Raw genomic sequence first — 16,799 nt, 5'->3', positions numbered from 1 at the left:
ATTGTTTCTGTAGATTGTCATCTTACAAAGTATGTACTGTGCAAACCATTAAGACTCTGCCTTAGATTTCTTATTTTATTTTTTTTAGTGTATGGTCTCTCTCACCTTAGCCAGCTCAGTTTTCCTTGGTGATGCTTTTCAGAAATAACATATAAGTTAAAAAAGAAGAGGGCTGGGGATTTAGCTCAGTGGTTCCACCACCTGCCTCAAAACACAAGGACCCAAGTTCAATTCCTGGTACCAAAAAAAAAAAAAAAAAACCTATAAGATAAACTTTTATCTTGATAGGACACCAGTATCTTCAGGAGTAGTTGCATGACTAAGGTAACTATTTGTGGTGGTGAAAAAGTAAAGAAACAGGGCTGGGTTGTTGCCTCAGTGGTTCTGCCACCTGCCTTGCAAGCACAAGGTCATTCAATCTCCGGTACCAAAAAAAAAAGGAAAGAAACATAATCTTCTCAGTGAACTTCCAGTCACAGAAGCTGTTCAAGAGAAACTGAGCAAATGCTGGGGTAGAGTAGATAGGACTGGGTGACCTCTAAGTTCTTTTCAGATCTCAGGAAATATTACTGTATTGGGTCACTGTAATTTATATAATACAGCAAGAAGGAAATCTTGCTTTAAATAAAAGTAGACGATGAATATTTTTATCAAAACATGTAATATAGTCTGCAATGCAAAAAATATGACGTTCATGTTTGAAGATTCTATTAAAATAACTTTTCATATAATATACAGATCTTTAATGTAAAGTTGAATGTGAATAGTGTAATCACACTGTTCTGGATGCATATTTTACATGATTTATTTATGCTCTTTGGGTCTAGAGTTCACCAGTAAAGCCAACAGCCATTAGGGAGTTTCAAAAACCAGAAGACATGAGAAGATATTCACATCAAAACAGGTTTGAAAAAGCAATTCTACTTCTTTCTCTCCATCTTAAATCTCAGTAATAAGGTGTGATTTGAGTTTTGTGCAGATCTTAGATACTGTGCTATTTACAGACCATGTATTTAAAACTAAGTGACAGTGTGCTTTTGTGCTCATGCCATAAAATAGAGGTAAAATTAATATATTCTAAATTCAGATCACTTAAACTATTACCTGTACAATTAGTTGATTTGAAGGTACTTAAAGGCAATGAGATTTTGTGGTGATAATATGGATTCTTCCGTAAAAAGGCCTTAAAGCCAGGCATGGTGGTGCACGCCTGTAATCCCAGCACTCGGGAGGCTGAGGCAGGAGGATCACTGTGAGTTCGAGACCAGCCTGAGCTACATAGTGAGTTCCAGGTCAGTCTCAACTACATAAGTGAGACCCTGTCTCAAAAATACCAAAAAAAAAAAAAAAAAAAGGCCTTAAAATGTTCCCTTTGGCTTGAACCAGGCAGCTTGTACCCAAACAGGTCTAATCACTTTCATCATAAAATTAATATAAAGCCGGCTGATGGGAGAGTCATACATGTACCCCCAGTGGCTCAAGCCTACCAGCAATGAGGCATACGAATTACGGCCCCATCCTGAATGTATTAAAGATTTTCAGAAGTCAGTCTTTATTTATTTATTGGCGTGGTTCTGAGGTCTGAACCCAGGGAATGGTGAGGTACATCCACCCCACCCACTCTGGCCTTTTGAGGCAAGGTCTTGCTCTGTTGCCCAGGCCATCCTGGCACTTCACAGCTTTCCTGGCTCAGCCTCCCAAGTGACTGGGATTACAGATGTGCACCACCACCACTGGTTCTCAGTTTTTTGTTTTTTTTTTAACTTAAAGTTTTTACTGGATAAGTAAGAGGCAGAGACAGTGATGTGTGCATTCTTATTCCTAGCTCAATGAATAGGACCTTTTTACTACATTTAGTGACTCTACTTGTAAAATTAGTTTGATTGTTTAGAATGTGTCATCTCATGCTTGAGTTCTAAAACGTTTCTTGCCACAAACTTTATCTCTTGCCATAAACTTTTTTCAGTACTCAAAAATTTTCCAGCTTTTAATTCCTCTGTTTATATGAAGTCTTAAAACAGTAGAGCTAATATGCCTACTCTTAAATGACAGTAAATGTATTATGTAGAACTGTCATTCATAGTTCCTTATGCTTCATAGAGTATTAAAATTATCTCAGGGACTGATAGAATGAAGAAACTGTGGAGAAAATAATGAGAGAAAAAAGTCCTGTAACTTGACCTTCTGTAGTCTTTACCCCTTATTTCCTAAAAGACTTGGTTAAATTTTATATGCTTTAAAATTTATCTCAGAATGACTTCTCTGAGAATCCAGTTTCACACACAGGTTTACTATTACATTTTTGCTCACCTGGCTAGACCTAGCTTTATCTCCTGTTCCTCTCATCTGAGTCTATTGTTGGTGAGGCTCAAGTTCTCTAGGATTTAGTAGAAATCCTCAAGTAGAAGCCGGCTTTTTACTCAGCTACTTTATGTATTAGTTTTCTATCACTTCTCTTTCAAATGTAGCAGTTTAAAACAATGCCTGTGTATTACATCACAGTTCCAAAGGATAGAGGACTGAGCAGACCCATCTGGTTCTCTGCTTAGGTTCCCACAAGGCCCTCTGCTTAGGGTCCCACAAGGCTAAGGGCAAGGTGTTGGCTGACCTGGATTCCTGACTGGAGACTCTGGAACAGTCCACATACAGGCTCAGGCAGGTTATTGGCAGGAGTCAGTTCCATATGGCTGTAGGGCAGAGTGCTCTGTTCCTTTACAGCTGGCAGGTGGGAGTCATGCCCAGCCTTTAGAGGTCCCCCACATACCCTGCTTCCTGGGTCCCTTCTGTGCACAAGACAGCAGTGGCAGGCTAAATATTTCAGACATTTTTTACTTTTTCAGCTTCCTTTCCTGCTCATCTCCCAGATTCTTTTGACTTCCTCTTTTGCTTTTAAGGGCTCATGGTTATGTTAGGTCCACCTGGATCATCTCCCATTGTAAGGTCAGCTGATTGGTAACTATCTGCAAAGACCCCTTTGCTGTACAGTACAACACATTCCCTGGGGTAAGACCAAGGGGCCAAGCCTGCCTAACACATCTTAATCAAGAGCTCTTGCTTTTAGATTCCTCTTTCAGAATCTGAATTATCATTGTATTTTAAAAGATTATTTTATTCATTATTTTAATTGTTTGCACTGGAAGGGCCATTCAAGGTGTTTAGTCTGCTAGTGTTAGAAACTAACTCCACAATTTCTTTTTAATTGGATATTTCAAATCAGTAGATTCTAAGCCAGGCGTGGTGGCACACACCTGAAACCCCAGTGCTCTGGATGCTGAGACAGGAGAATCACTGGGAGTTAAAGGCCAGACTGGGCTACATGGTGAGTTCACAGCCAGTCTGAACTGCACAGTGAGACCCTGTGCCCCCGCCAATCACTAGATTTTAGTGCAGTCCTTAGATAAGAACACCATGTGTTACCCCAATAATTGATCATACTCTTAAGATCAGTAATACATCATTTGTTTTGTTAGCAGATGTTTGCTGGATATCTGCTGTATGCCGAGTACTTTTCTAGGAATGGGAATGTAGGTGCAAATGTCAGCCAGAGTTGCTGCCCTCTGGGGCTTGTCTTCAGGTGAATAATAATGAAGAACCTAGAAAGACAAAATCACCTTAGAATGCTCTGTCGTATGTGACTTGAATAATGTTAACAAAAAGAATTTGTCTCGGGGCTGGGGATTTAGTTCAGTTGTTCTGCTGACTGCCTTGCAAGGTCCTGAGTTTCATCTCTGGTACCAAAAAAAAAAGAATCTGTCTCCATGCTTTGTGTCTCAGTGGTTGACAAACTGCAGCTTTCTCACTGCTCCTTCTGGCTCTTCCTCCTGAGGTGGAAAAGAAAACTACTATCTTCTTTTCCCCACTTGTCTTCTCTCCCACAAGTCTCTCGGGGGGATAGTAAAGCAGGGATACACTAAACAGAAAGTTGAAATTGGTGAGTATTTATAGTGATTTACCAGGATAGATTATATAGCTTTAAAGTAGAAACTAGCATAAGTTATATATTTAGAAAGTATCAAAATATCATTTTTTTAAAAAGTCTGCTTGTAATCTGAGCAGTTTTTAGCTCAGAGATGTATTGACTGGGCCCTATAAAGTGCACTAAAGGCATTTGGGTAAAAACCTGAACATTTTTTGTTTTATTTTTCCATCAAGGTAGAAAAGTTGCTCACATTAATTATGTGATTTTTATTTTAAAAAAAACAAAAAAAACAAAGCAGAGCTGCTCCAAGTCTGCCTTACAGAGATTAGAGTTCCTTAGCTCAAGGAAACTCCAAGACGTGAAAGAGAGGCTAAATATCACCTGTATGTCTGTGTTCTGTGCTTTGGGGACTATGCCACTCCATTCCTTCTGACAGTATTTCCTGACCCTGAAATGGTTATGGTTCTCTTCCAGTTCCCTGATAGCTTAGAGCTTACTGTTAAGTAGATATAGACAAATATGTATCATAAATATGTGTTAAATTCTGCTAAGTACTATGAAAAAAAGCACAGTGAAAGATACGGTAGTGTCCAGTGAAGGAGAGTGAGAGCAGTGTGTTATGGGATAATGATATTTCAGTGGAAACCTACCAGTGTGAGGGAGCAATGCTCTGCTGTCTAGGCAGAGGCCTTGAGGGAGGGGCATGCATGGTATGTTTAAAAATCACCAAGGAACCAAAAAAAAAAAAAAAGGCCGGGGATTTGGCTCAATGGTTCCACCACCTGCAAGGCGGGCCTGGGGATTTGGCTCATTGGTTCTGCTGCTGCCTTACAAGCATGAGGACCTGAGTTCGATCTCCTGTCCCCCCAAAAATAAATGAAATAAAAATCACCAAGGAAGCTGGGCAGGTGTTGAATGCCTGTGATGCCAATACTAAGGAGGTTGAGGCAGGAGACTACACATTTGAGTCCAGTCTGGGCTCCTTGTGAGTTCATAGCCAGCCTGAGCTACGTAGTGAGATCTTGCCTCAAAAAACAAGGCCAGGGATTTAGCATAATGGTACCTTGCCTGCCTAGCAAGCACAAGGTCCTGAGTTCGATCCCTGGTACCAGGGGGTGGGGGAAACCACAGCAACAACAAAAATCAATCAGCAAAGCTTAAGTACATGGGGAGGGGGAAGGGCTCATGGGGGGGTGGGACAAAATAAAATAAAATTTAAATAAATGTGGACTCTGAAAAAAAAATCAAGGAGTCTGAACAAAGCAGAACAGGTTTGGGGAATGAGATGAGAATTGGGCTGTAGTTATGTTCTGTTTAAGGTGCCTGGACAGCCACGTGGAAGTATTGATTAAGGCATTAGAAATGTAAGTTTGAGGTAAAGTGACTTAGGACAGGAACATCTAGCAAAAGAAAAGCATCAGGGTGGTTGGGATGGAGAAAGGGTGATGTCTCAGGCTAAGTGAAGAGTGGTTTAAGAAGTGTAGAGAAGGATAAACAGTGTCACAAAATGGATAGGTTTGGTAAGGCAAGGACTGAGAAGTAACTGCTGGATGTGGGAGTATTTATTGTGGCAGACTCAAGAGCTGAAAGAGTAGTTTAGTGGAGTTGTTAGGAAAACATCCATACTGCAGCCAGCATAAAATAAACTGGCCCAACAAAGCAGAGACTGGAAAATGACCAGCTTTGTAAAGACATTTTGTTGTAAAAAGAGGGTAGATAGGTCTTCTGGCACCCACCTATAGTCCCAGCTGCTTGGAGGCTGAGGTAGGAGGATCACAAGTTTGAGGTCAGCTTGGACAACTTGGACAAGTGGAAAGTTCATAGTTTTAAAAAAAAATTTAGGGCCGGGCATTTAGCTCAGTGGTTCCAGCACCTACCTCACAAGCGCAAGGATCAGAGTTCAATCCCCAGTACCAAAAAAAAAAAAAAATTAAAAGTCCAGGGGTGTAATCCAGTGGTAGAGCATTTGTCTAACATGTGCAAGGCCCTGGATTCAATCCTCAGCACTACAAAGGAAAATTTTTAAAAAAGAAAAGGAAAAAGAAAGAGGGTGCAGAAATTTAGTAGAACAAAGGTATGGAAGATATCTATTAGATACTCTTAATAGATACTCTTTTAGAAGATTAAAAAGCATTGTTAAAACATCATTCAAATCAGGGCACATACAGCTGTTTGGGATGGGCTTATTTGGTCCTTTATATGTCTTGGTCAGTTTATGTACAGATGGCTAGTAAAAGCTATGGGGGATTTTTGCAGTGAAATTAATAATCTAGGGACAAAGCTGTAGTTAATTTGTGTTATTCTAAATACACAATCAGTGGAATATACTTTTTTTTTTGGTTTTGAGACAGTGAGACAGGGTCTCACTATGTAGTTGAGACTGACCTGGAACTCACTATGTAGCCCAGGCTGGTCTCAAACTCACAGTGATCCTCCTGCCTCAGCCTCCCGAGTGCTGGGATTACAGGTATGCACCACCACGCCATGCCAGTCATTGGAATATACTTTGTATGGTATTCCATGGACATGCGATAGGGTACAAAATAACTATCCTCAATTTATAAAGAGGAAGTTGAGGTGGGCCAGGGATTTAGCTCTGGTTCTGCTGCCTGCTTTGCAAGCACAAAGGACCTGAGTTCGATCCTTGGTACCAAAAAAAAAAAAAAAAAGGAAGTTGAGGTATGGGGAAGTTAAATATATTTCCTCATTCATCAAACCAGGCCACACCATGAAGACTGGTCTGGTTCTGTGAGCAAGTGTGAATATATGAGATTATTGCCCAAGCATGCACATAAGAGGAGATTGCTCCCACTGCTTGTTATTTTATCTGGGGTGAGTGCGGTGGATGTGAGTCTAGCAGCCTTGGCAGACTGCTGTGTCTCTGTATTTTTGAGGGGAGGGAGGGTACCCATGATTGAGCTCGGGTCCTTGCACTTACAAAGCTGGCGGCAGAACCACTGAGCTAAATCCCTGGCCTTTTTTTTTTTTTTTTTTTTTTTGATACTAGGGATGCAATTGCAGGCTGAGGGTGTAGCTCAGTGGTAGCATCTTGCCTAGCATGCACAAGGCCATGGATTCAATCTCTAGCAGTGCCAAAAAAAAAAAAAAATTTAAAAAGTAGGAGGCAAAGGAAACTATGTAAACTTTTAGAGATTTATTTTTATTTTCCAAATGACACACCTTCATTGCATTTAAATCACCTTGACAGGATAACAATCAGTTTTGAATTTCAAGTCCAAAATGTCAAAGTCACAAGTCTGCCATTTTTAGTTTGAGATAAAAATGTGATTACAGAGACTTGAAACACTGTCAGCTTCACGAGAAAGATAGATAACCCAAATTATAAGACAACACTAATAAACAAGTAGTCCTTCCTCCTCCTTTTTAGCATCAAATAGGGTTTTGCCTTAAGAATACAAATCAGCCAAGTATGGTAGTGTACACCTACAATCCCGTCTACTCTGAAGACTGAGAAAGGTGGATGGCAAGTTTGAGGCCAATTTGGGCCATTTAGTGAGACCTCGTGTCAAATTTTAAAAGGACTGGACATGTATCTCAGTGGTAGAGCTCTTGGCTGCCATTGGGAGGTCCTGGGTTAAATTCCCATTATCACAAAGAAAGAAAAAACAGAGTATTCAATATGGTCTTACTTTTGCTATTAAAATTGCTTCAAGGTTGAAAATGAGAGTAGGAATTCTTTTTAAGTACAGTTACTAGGTTCTGTATGACTCCAGATTTCTTTTGATGAATTGGCTTTGTATATAAAAGCACCTCAGGGCCGGGGATTTAGCTCAGTGGTTCTGCCGCCTGCCTAGCAAGCACAAGGGCCCAAGTTTGATCCCCTGGTACCCAAAAAAAAGCATCTCAGTTTACATCTGTCTTGTTTCAAACTTGGTAGCAAAGAAGATAGTTTTATGTATGTCATAAAGAAATGATACTACTTGAAAGTGATCTCAAGTAACCGTGTTACAGTGCTGGCCGTCACAAAGTTGTTAGCTGGCTGTAATCAGGGGTGTCATCTCTGGAAATGTGAGTTGGAAGCATCACTGTCACTATGGTTTAATGACTGAGGCTCAGGTTTACAAAATGAAGTTACGCTTGCAGTACTAACTAGACAGCTTGCCTATTATAAGTACAAAGCTACGTTAATAATACAAAAGATTCCCTTATGTCTGTCTCAGTATCAAGAAGTTTTTTGTTTTTCTGGGTCAGGGTTCCAGTTGAGCCACCATCTCTCTTGTCACTATCACCAAACCACAATCAGGTAATTTTTAGTTTGTTTCTTTATTTTTGCTGTTTTAATTTTGACTTTTAAAAACTAAGATGGTTTTCTTTTATAATACTTAAATCTCCATTTATCTCTAAATTTTACTACTTCTCTGTTAATACAATATATGCACATGATACTTGCTAACAGTGTTTTCAGATACTCTAACCCTAACTGTAATCCCACTTTTGTTTGTTTGTTTTGTTTTTGGTACCGGGGATCGAACTTGGGCCTTTGCGCTTGCGAGGCAAGCTGCGGAACCACTGAGCCAAATCCCCGGCCCTGTAATCCCACTTTTGTATGCAAGATGATTCTTTATTTTATTCTTTTTTTGGGGGGGGTACTGGGTACAGTGCCACTGAGCTACATCCCCACAAAATGATTCTTTTGTTGCAGCTTCCACACACAGACTTGGAACTGCACCGGAGAAGAGAACAGTTGGTAGAGCGTGCTCGGCGAGAGGCACAGCTGGCAGCCCTGCAGTATGAGGAAGAAAAAATGAGAACCAAGCAGATTCAGAGAGAGGCTGTCCTAGATTTTGTCAAGGTGAGGAATTTGAACTCATTGCTGATACTCAAAGTAATTTAGTGATTTAGTGAGACCCTATTTCAAAATTTAAAAAAATAGGTTGGAAATATAGCTCAGAACAAAGGTTCAATCTCCAATAGTGGAGGAAAGGGCAAACTTTTCATATAGCCTTTCGAAAACTAATCAAAATTCTGTATTGGTTTATGTAATCTTTATAATAAGGACGATGAGAGTGTTCATGTTTTACAGAGAAAGGAGCTGCCGTTCTAGGAAAACTAATCAATGTAGTCATCACAGTTAGCTTTCAATCAGAAGACAAACCTAAAGCTGGGCTTGGTGGCTCATACCTATAATCCCAGCACTCGGGAGGCTGAGGCAGGAGGATCACCATGAGTTCAAGGCCAGACTAAATTACAGAGTTGAGACCCTGTCTTGGTGGGGGGAGATAAATCTAAAATTTTTAAAGCCTACCTTGTTCACTGTTCATTTATTGATTTTGCTAATGGTTTTTTTTGTTTTGTTTTTTGTTTTTTTGTACCAAGGATTGAACTCAGAACCTTGCACTTGCAAGGAGGAGGCAGAACCACTGAGCTAAATCCCCGGCCCCATTTATTGATTTTGGGTGGAAAAGGGTTGTTTGTTTTGTTTTGCTTTGAGACAGAGTCCCACTTTGTAGTCAACCTGACTTCACTGTCTAGCCCAGTCTGGACTCAGACTTGCAGCAGTTCTCCTGCCTCAGCCTCTCTCGAGTGCTGGAACTCCAGGCATGCACCACCTTGCACTGCTTAGTTATTGATTTAATAGACCTTTATGGAGTGCTGGTGATATACCTGTACAAGGAATATAAAAATGCATAAAATACAAGTTCTGTCCAAAAGGACAGTTTAGATCATGTCAGAAATGAATGAATAACAACTTACTAGTATAACACTGATTTTAAATCAAAGATGAAGGAAGAATATCATCAAACTTGACCTTAGAAGAAGGTGGTAGGGAACTCAAGAATGGAATGGAGGGGTTGGGGATTTAGCTCAGTGGTGCCACCGTCTACCACGCAAGTGGAGGGTCCCGAGTTCAATCCACGGTACCAAAAAAAAAAAGAATAGAATGGAGGTGCTTCATTTTTTTGAGCACCAATGCTCCACTCTTAAGTGCATCCTCTACCTCTATTAAATCCTTCTATGCCTCTTTAAAAATCAGTCAGATGGGGTGGCACATGCCTATAATCCCAGCACCGGGGAGGCTGAGGAAGGATTCCCATGAGGTTCTAGGCCAGCCTGGGCTACATAGTGAGTTCTAGGCCAGCCTGAACTACATAGCAAGAATTTGTCTCAAAATACAAAAAAACAGGGTCGGGGATTTAGCTCAGCGGTTCGGTGGCCTGCCGTGCAAGCACAAGGACCCGAGTTCAATCCCCGGTACCAAAAAAAAAAAAAAAGAATCAAAATACAAAAAAACAAACAAAAAAATGTATGAGTAGATATTGTACAGCTAGGAAGAAAAGAACAGTTAAAAATGGGTTCATTCCAGATTGAGGGAATAAGTCAGGGGCCAGGAATGAGTTCATACGACTTGTTTTGTTTATTTTATTTTATTTTATCCCATTCTCCCCATATACAAAAGTTTTGTTTCCATTTTTTCCTTCTATTTTCAGTTTTTTCTTGTTGCTTCCTTCCTTTCTCCTTCCCTTGTTCCCATTCCCATTTGAACACTTTCTTCTCATTTCCCTACATTCATTATACATCTCAGGCCTTATTTCCATGTTCGATTTCTTGCAACAGAGAAACAATACAGTATTTAAACATATGTGTCCAATTTATTTCACTTAAGAGTATGGTCTCGGGCCAGGGATTTGGCTCAGTGGTTCCGCCACCTGCCTCGAAAGCCCAAGGGCCCGAGTTCAATCCCTGGTACAAAAAAAAAAAAAAAGTCAAACTAATTCTAGGGCTAGAGATTTAGCTCAGTGGTTCTGGCGACTGCCTTGCAAGTGGAAGGACCTGAGTTTGATCCCTGGTACCAAACAAAAAATAAGTATGGTTTCGAGGTCCATCCATTTAACTGTAAATGACGAAGCTCATCCTTCTTTTGGCAGAGTAGTATTCCAGTGTATATTTTTAAAATTTCACATCTTTTTTATCCACTCATCAACAGCTTGTTATTTGAAATAATGATAATTAGGTGGGCATGGTGGCATGCACCTGCAGTCCGTTATGTGAAAGGCTGAGGCAGAAGTATCCCCATGAGTTTGAGATCATCCTGGGGTACATAATGAATTAAGGCTGGTGTGATCTCCTTAAAAAGATGCTGACTCAAAAAACCAAAATAAATAAATAAAATAATGGTATTTGAAGGAGATACCAGCTTGGTTAGAGTTTGTGTCGATGACAAATAGAAAAAAATAAGTTGATGGAGATGGTTAAGATGATGATGATAATACTTCCTAAAATTTACCGAATGCTTACTATGTACCCCAGGTGCTGTTCTAAGAACTTGATATATTAACTCATTTAATTCTCAGCAGTCTTAAAAAATAGATACAATTATTTTCTTGTTGTGATAGCAGTTTGCATAAGGCTAAGGTTAAATACTTAGCTAGTAAGTGGGTAGGCTGTATACCCTGCCCTGACCCCAGTACCATGGGCTTCACCTAAGTTAATATTTAGCTTGCCTTTGTAGAAGTTCCCTAGCTAGTAAGAGCTACTTACCCTGTAGACATTCATGATGTATGTTAGATTAGAGTGATCTTGATCTGTTAGGCATAAGAAACAAGTTTTTAAGTAGGAGAAAACAGGGGAAGAGATACTTCATCAAAAGTAGTCTAGGAAGAAAGAGACAGGAAGGAGCAAAGTAGAACAGAAAGTAATTGCAGTAATAAGACAATGCTGCAAAATAAAGGCCTTGAACTGGATGACTCCTAAAATGCCAAAGGGCTGGTAGTGTTGCAACAGTGGCAGGAGCTGGGAGTCAGAAATAATCTGAATTTTAATCCACCTTTCCCACTCACTGTGTACTTGATTTTCCAAAAATTATGGAGCTATTTTGTGCCTTGAGTCTCCTTATATGTACCCTATTTAACAATTAAATATTAAGCCGGGCATGGTGGCACACACCTGTAATCCCAGCACTTGGGAGGCTGAGGCAGGAGGATCACTGTGAGTTCGAGACCAGTCTGTACTACATCGTGAGTACCAGGTCAGTCTCGACCTCATAGGGAGACCCTGTCTCAAAAAGAAAAAACAAATTAAATACTAACTACTTGAAGAATTATTATATGTGTTCCTAATAATACTAGTATGGTAGCTGCTGTGAGTCTAACATTGTGGGAAGAATGTAGAATTGGTGTCAGGACACAGGTATAAATCTCAGTTCTGCTACTTATCAACTTTGTGACCTTGTATTTGTCCCACATCCTCTCTTCTCAGTTCATCCCTAAGCGAATGTGACTATGGTATTTATTTCACAGAGGAAGGAGACAGGGAGGTGGGTTTTGTATGGGAAAGGAGATCTAAGGATGGGGCAGGGGCAGAGAAGGGCCAGGAAGGGAAGGGGAAGTGAAAATGATGAAGATTGCTTTGTGTATGTTCCACTTGTCCAGGAGGAGTGTACTTATTACACATCGCAGCCAATAAAGGAAAAAAAGAGAAAACACTGACTACAACGTCAGGTTGGACATTGAATGCAGATTGTTAGTGGGGTTTCCACCTAGGTGTTTGTACGGGCTGTTGAGAATACCTGAGACTCAGATACAAAGCTAGAGCTATCAGCTATAGAATGGTATTTAAACTGGTTAGAGAGAATGAGTTCATTGAGAAAATACAGGGAGAGTTCAGTTGATGTGTATGTAGGTATACATACAAGCTTTTTAAAATGTCTGCTTATAAATGCTTATAGAAATACAGTGATGCAGGTTGGCAGTGGTGACGCACACCTGTAATCCTAGCACTTGGGAGGCTAGGGCAGGAAGATCACTGGGAGTTTGAGTCCAGCCTAGGCTACATAGTGAGTTCGAGGTCATCCTCAGCTACAAAGCAAGATCTTGTCACACACACACACACATTTAAAATATTCAGTGGTATGGTTGTGGAATTTAAATTTTTTAAAAATTGTAACACACTGTATTTAAGGCAAATTGTAGCATACTGTCCTTACTGCATCTTAAGTAGTAAATCTAGAAAAGTGTTATATTTAAGAAATTAAGAAATGAGTGTGATTAGTAAAAATTTATCATTTTTAGTGTCCTAGATTCTAACCAACTTCCCTTTTGGGGGGGGCTTTGGGGGATCTAGCAAAAAGCATCACAGAGTCCACAAAAACAGCAATCCCCGATGGATAGTGAGGTAAGTCTGTGTAATCACCTTTTCTTTGGAATTTATTATTTTTCCCATGGAAGTGAAATGTGCTTGTGAGTATCCTGTTTTCAGTGGTCAGAATATTGCCATATTTTTCCATCACAAAATTCTACTCACAAAGAAAAGATGATGTAAGCCGGAGAGTTGTGTCAGAAGCCAGAGGTCTGGCTGATAATCCTAGCACTCAGGAGGCTGAGGTAGGAGAATCACCATGAATTTAAGGCCAGCCTGGGCTACGTAGTGAGTTCAAGGCTATCCCAAACTACATAGTGAGACTGTCTCAAAAAAAAAAAAAAAAAAAGAAAAAAGAAAAAGCTGTGAGGCTGTGAGTCAGGATTCCATCACATCTGCCCACATACCCTTCCCAGAGTCTCTCACTCTCCCTGGCTCGGCTGGCCACATGGGCCCTTCTCACCTATTGCAGTGTCCAGGTCACGAGAGAGAATTCTAAGACATGCATCTCATGTGGTGACTGGTGTTGCTGTTAAATAAAAGACCCTGGGATTTCACCTTCAGTAGTTATTTCGGTGTTATCAATTAAAGTCTGTGCACATTAGTTTTATAATATTAGGCAGTGCTGAGCACAATGGCACACATCTGTTAATCTCAGCACTTAGGCGGCTGAGCAGGACTGCTGAGTTCAAGGCCATCGTAGACTGCATAGTGCGACCCTGTCTCAAAAAAAAAAAAAAAAAATATATATATATACATAGATATATATGGCTGTACATTTCATTATGAATAAATGTGTAACATTAATTGCTTAACCTTTAAAAATTATGCATTTACTTTGGTCTGTAGAAATGAAGCTTACTAAATGATTTTTATTATAGTTGACTTTTTAATTGACCATTTTTCTTTATTTTTACCTTATAATTTTTTTCAATTTATATTCTGATTTCTTTAACAAATACATAAAAACATTGTTTTCTGTCAATTTCAACATTGCTTCAGAAGATTTTTAGGCAGTAAGATCATATTTGAAGTTGTTTAAACTCTTTGGAAGAAAATCAGGGCCCAGAATTAACTTATTGGCAGTTGCAGTACATTAATTCAGATGATTGTGAATGTGGTCCTTGTGTCAGCATCTTCCAAAATGTGCCTTAATATATCTCTGTCCTCATGTGTGTTTGTTTGAAATGCATCACTTGCGTGCATAGTTCGCTTTTGACATTGCTTCATTTTTCTCCACCTCTCCAGTGTCCCTTCCCACCCAGAAGGTCTCAGCACACTGATGATAGTGCCTTGTTAGTGGTAAGATTTATGAAAAACGAAGTTCTACATCGCTGTGTCTGGAGATTGAAGAGCAGCTATAAATACCATATAAATACCATAAAACATTATGAGTGTCACTGCTGAAAGTTTTGTAGGAGCCAGACCGTGTCCTTTTCTTGCCATTCATGTACCTGGTGCTCAAGGGCTGCAGCTGGGATTCACAGTCTCTGTGGTGCTTCCCAAGAAAAATCATTTGCATTATGAACTGTATTGGCTTTGTCTGTGCAAGGTGTAACACACTAGCCCCTTTCCCCTACCCATCGAACTCACGACCTTACACTTGCCAGGCAGGTGTGGCGCCACTGAGCTGCATCCCTGGCCCAGAGTCGTAAAACTTTATCAGCCTTTTAAACAACTTCTCATTCCAGGTGCAGTTTATTCTTAGAAATCTTTTTTTTTTTTTTTTTTTTTTTTTTTTTTTTTTTTGTGCTTGTGAGGCGGGTGGCGGAACCACTGAGCTAAATCCCCGGCCCAGGTACACTTTATTCTTAATTTGGCTCATGAGTCACCTGTGTGATAAATGGGGTCCCATACTCCATGGCACTAATTATACAACTTTACATTTGGCATCTTATTTTATAAGCTGCTAAAAATCCCAAAATCAAGTGCTGGAATACAGGCACATACCCAGCTAACATTGGTTTACTTTTTATGGCCTTTTTCACCAACTGAAAATTACTGTAACATGAAGCTTTATTTAAAGTCTTAATTTTTATTAGCCTTTCAAGAAAATTCTCCCATTTGTAGAATTTATTTTCCCATCTTGTTTTATGCTATTAGTTTCATGGTAATATCAAAACCTAGCAATTAAAAAATCTTAGTGTCTGCAGCAAATCCTGTGTTACGTGCTAGAAAAGCTGCTGTGCGTGTACCACGTGAGTCGCATGCCTTGACTATCAGATTCCTGCTAGGCAAATTCCTATTGTCTATTAAAATGTCTGTGTACTTTGCAAGTTTCATTTTCTTTGAGATAGATAAAGCACATTTTAATTGGGCAGTCTTAAAAATGACAACCCCCAGGGGCCAGGGTTGTAGCTCAGTGGTTTTACCACTGCTACGCAAGTGCAAGATCTGAGTTCAGTCCCTGGTACCAAAAGAAAAAAAAAGATGACAACCCCTGGAATCTGGAGTTTTAATGGGAGTTAATTGGCATGAGAAGTCAAAAATACTTTAAATTCATGTAAGGAAATAGGGCCTCTGATGATCTAGACACAAAAGTATCTTACTTCTCAAGGCAAATTTAAGAGTTAAAATTAAAGGGCTGGAGATTTAGCTCAGTGACACTATGCCTGCCTCACAAGTGCAAGGTCCTGAGTTTGATCCCCAGTACCAAAAAAAAAAAAAGTTAAAATTAAAATGATCACCGTTCTGCAGATGATTACTGAGATAGAAAGTATCTTGGCAAGGCCATGTAGGTAGATCTAGATCTGGCTGGCGTAGGACCTGCAATAGACACAAGCTGTACTGTATCACCTTCCATACTGTAACCGGACTAGTTTATGGAAGAAAAAGTAGAGTTTGGAAAGACAACAGCAAAGTCTCCTTAGCATGAAATTTGAAATAACCTTCAGCCATTTACCAAAAAGTTACACCTGGGCCAGGGATTTAGCTCAATGGCACTGCACCTGCCTCACGAGCACAAGGATGTGAGTTCAATCCCCAGTATCCCCCCTACAAAAAATTACACTTGTATTTTAGTTGAAAGTATTCATGTCTGGCCTCCTAAGTTAAATTGTCTTTAAAAGCAAAATGTTTATCTAAATTGGATGGCCTTTAAAAAACATATCTTGTATTTCTTTGTATGCCAAATAGTGTCCAACCAACACTAGGCAGAGAATCCTATTTTAGATTCTGTTTCTGACCTACTCGGAACTACTCTTCAAAGGCTTCATGTTGCTCCTCTTCTAAACCTCTTCCGTGGCTTCGAAGCTTTTTCAAGCTCTAGCTGCACCCACCTTTCCAGTCTCATCTCTGGACTTGCTCCACCAGCATTTTTCCCTCCCCAGATAGTCCAGTCCTTTCCCACCACAGAACATTTGCCAGTGCTGCCCCTGTGCACAGCCTCTCCTTCCCACAGAGACACCGGTCGATGCTCACTCAGCAGTTACAGACTGCTTAAATGTCTCATCTTCAGAGTGACTTCTCCATGTCCTCCTAGCCTCAAATCAAGTTTATGTTTTCACTGTATCTTTTTGGTTTTTTATAATTTTTATTAATTCATATTAATTTTATAAAATGTTAGCTTTCAGTGTGGCATTTTTATATATGCATATAACATTTTGATCAAACCCATTCCCGTTACCCTCCCTTATACCCCTGCCTCCTCCCTTCTTCCCATCTCTTCCCTTTCCCCTTCACTGTGTTTGTGAAAGACAAAAGATTCTAAGAAAAGGGGAATTCTGCCTTACTCTCACGGTCATTTGGAAATCCACAGAGGCAGAAATGCTAATTTTGGGGGGGG

At 40.0% G+C, this 16,799-nt stretch overlaps 1 protein-coding gene across 1 annotated transcript in view; it reads left to right on the top strand.

The window, feature by feature from the left end:
• The window catches only part of Lrch3 (leucine rich repeats and calponin homology domain containing 3), a 64,155-nt gene that overhangs the window by 28,152 nt on the left and 19,204 nt on the right, over nt 1–16,799 (top strand). Inside the window, exons 10-14 of the mRNA XM_010624544.2 lie at nt 828–904; nt 8,132–8,183; nt 8,583–8,732; nt 13,001–13,051; nt 14,264–14,317. Of these exons, the coding sequence (XP_010622846.1) occupies nt 828–904; nt 8,132–8,183; nt 8,583–8,732; nt 13,001–13,051; nt 14,264–14,317 (384 nt within the window). The remainder of the gene's footprint in view (nt 1–827; nt 905–8,131; nt 8,184–8,582; nt 8,733–13,000; nt 13,052–14,263; nt 14,318–16,799) is intronic.

The sequence above is a fragment of the Fukomys damarensis genome, unplaced genomic scaffold (assembly GCF_012274545.1).
Source record: "Fukomys damarensis isolate Sample0158 unplaced genomic scaffold, DMR_v1.0_HiC HiC_scaffold_12, whole genome shotgun sequence".
NCBI lineage: Eukaryota > Metazoa > Chordata > Mammalia > Rodentia > Bathyergidae > Fukomys > Fukomys damarensis.
The sequence above is the reverse complement of the archived record's forward strand: the minus strand, read 5'-3'. Positions and strand labels throughout refer to the sequence as shown.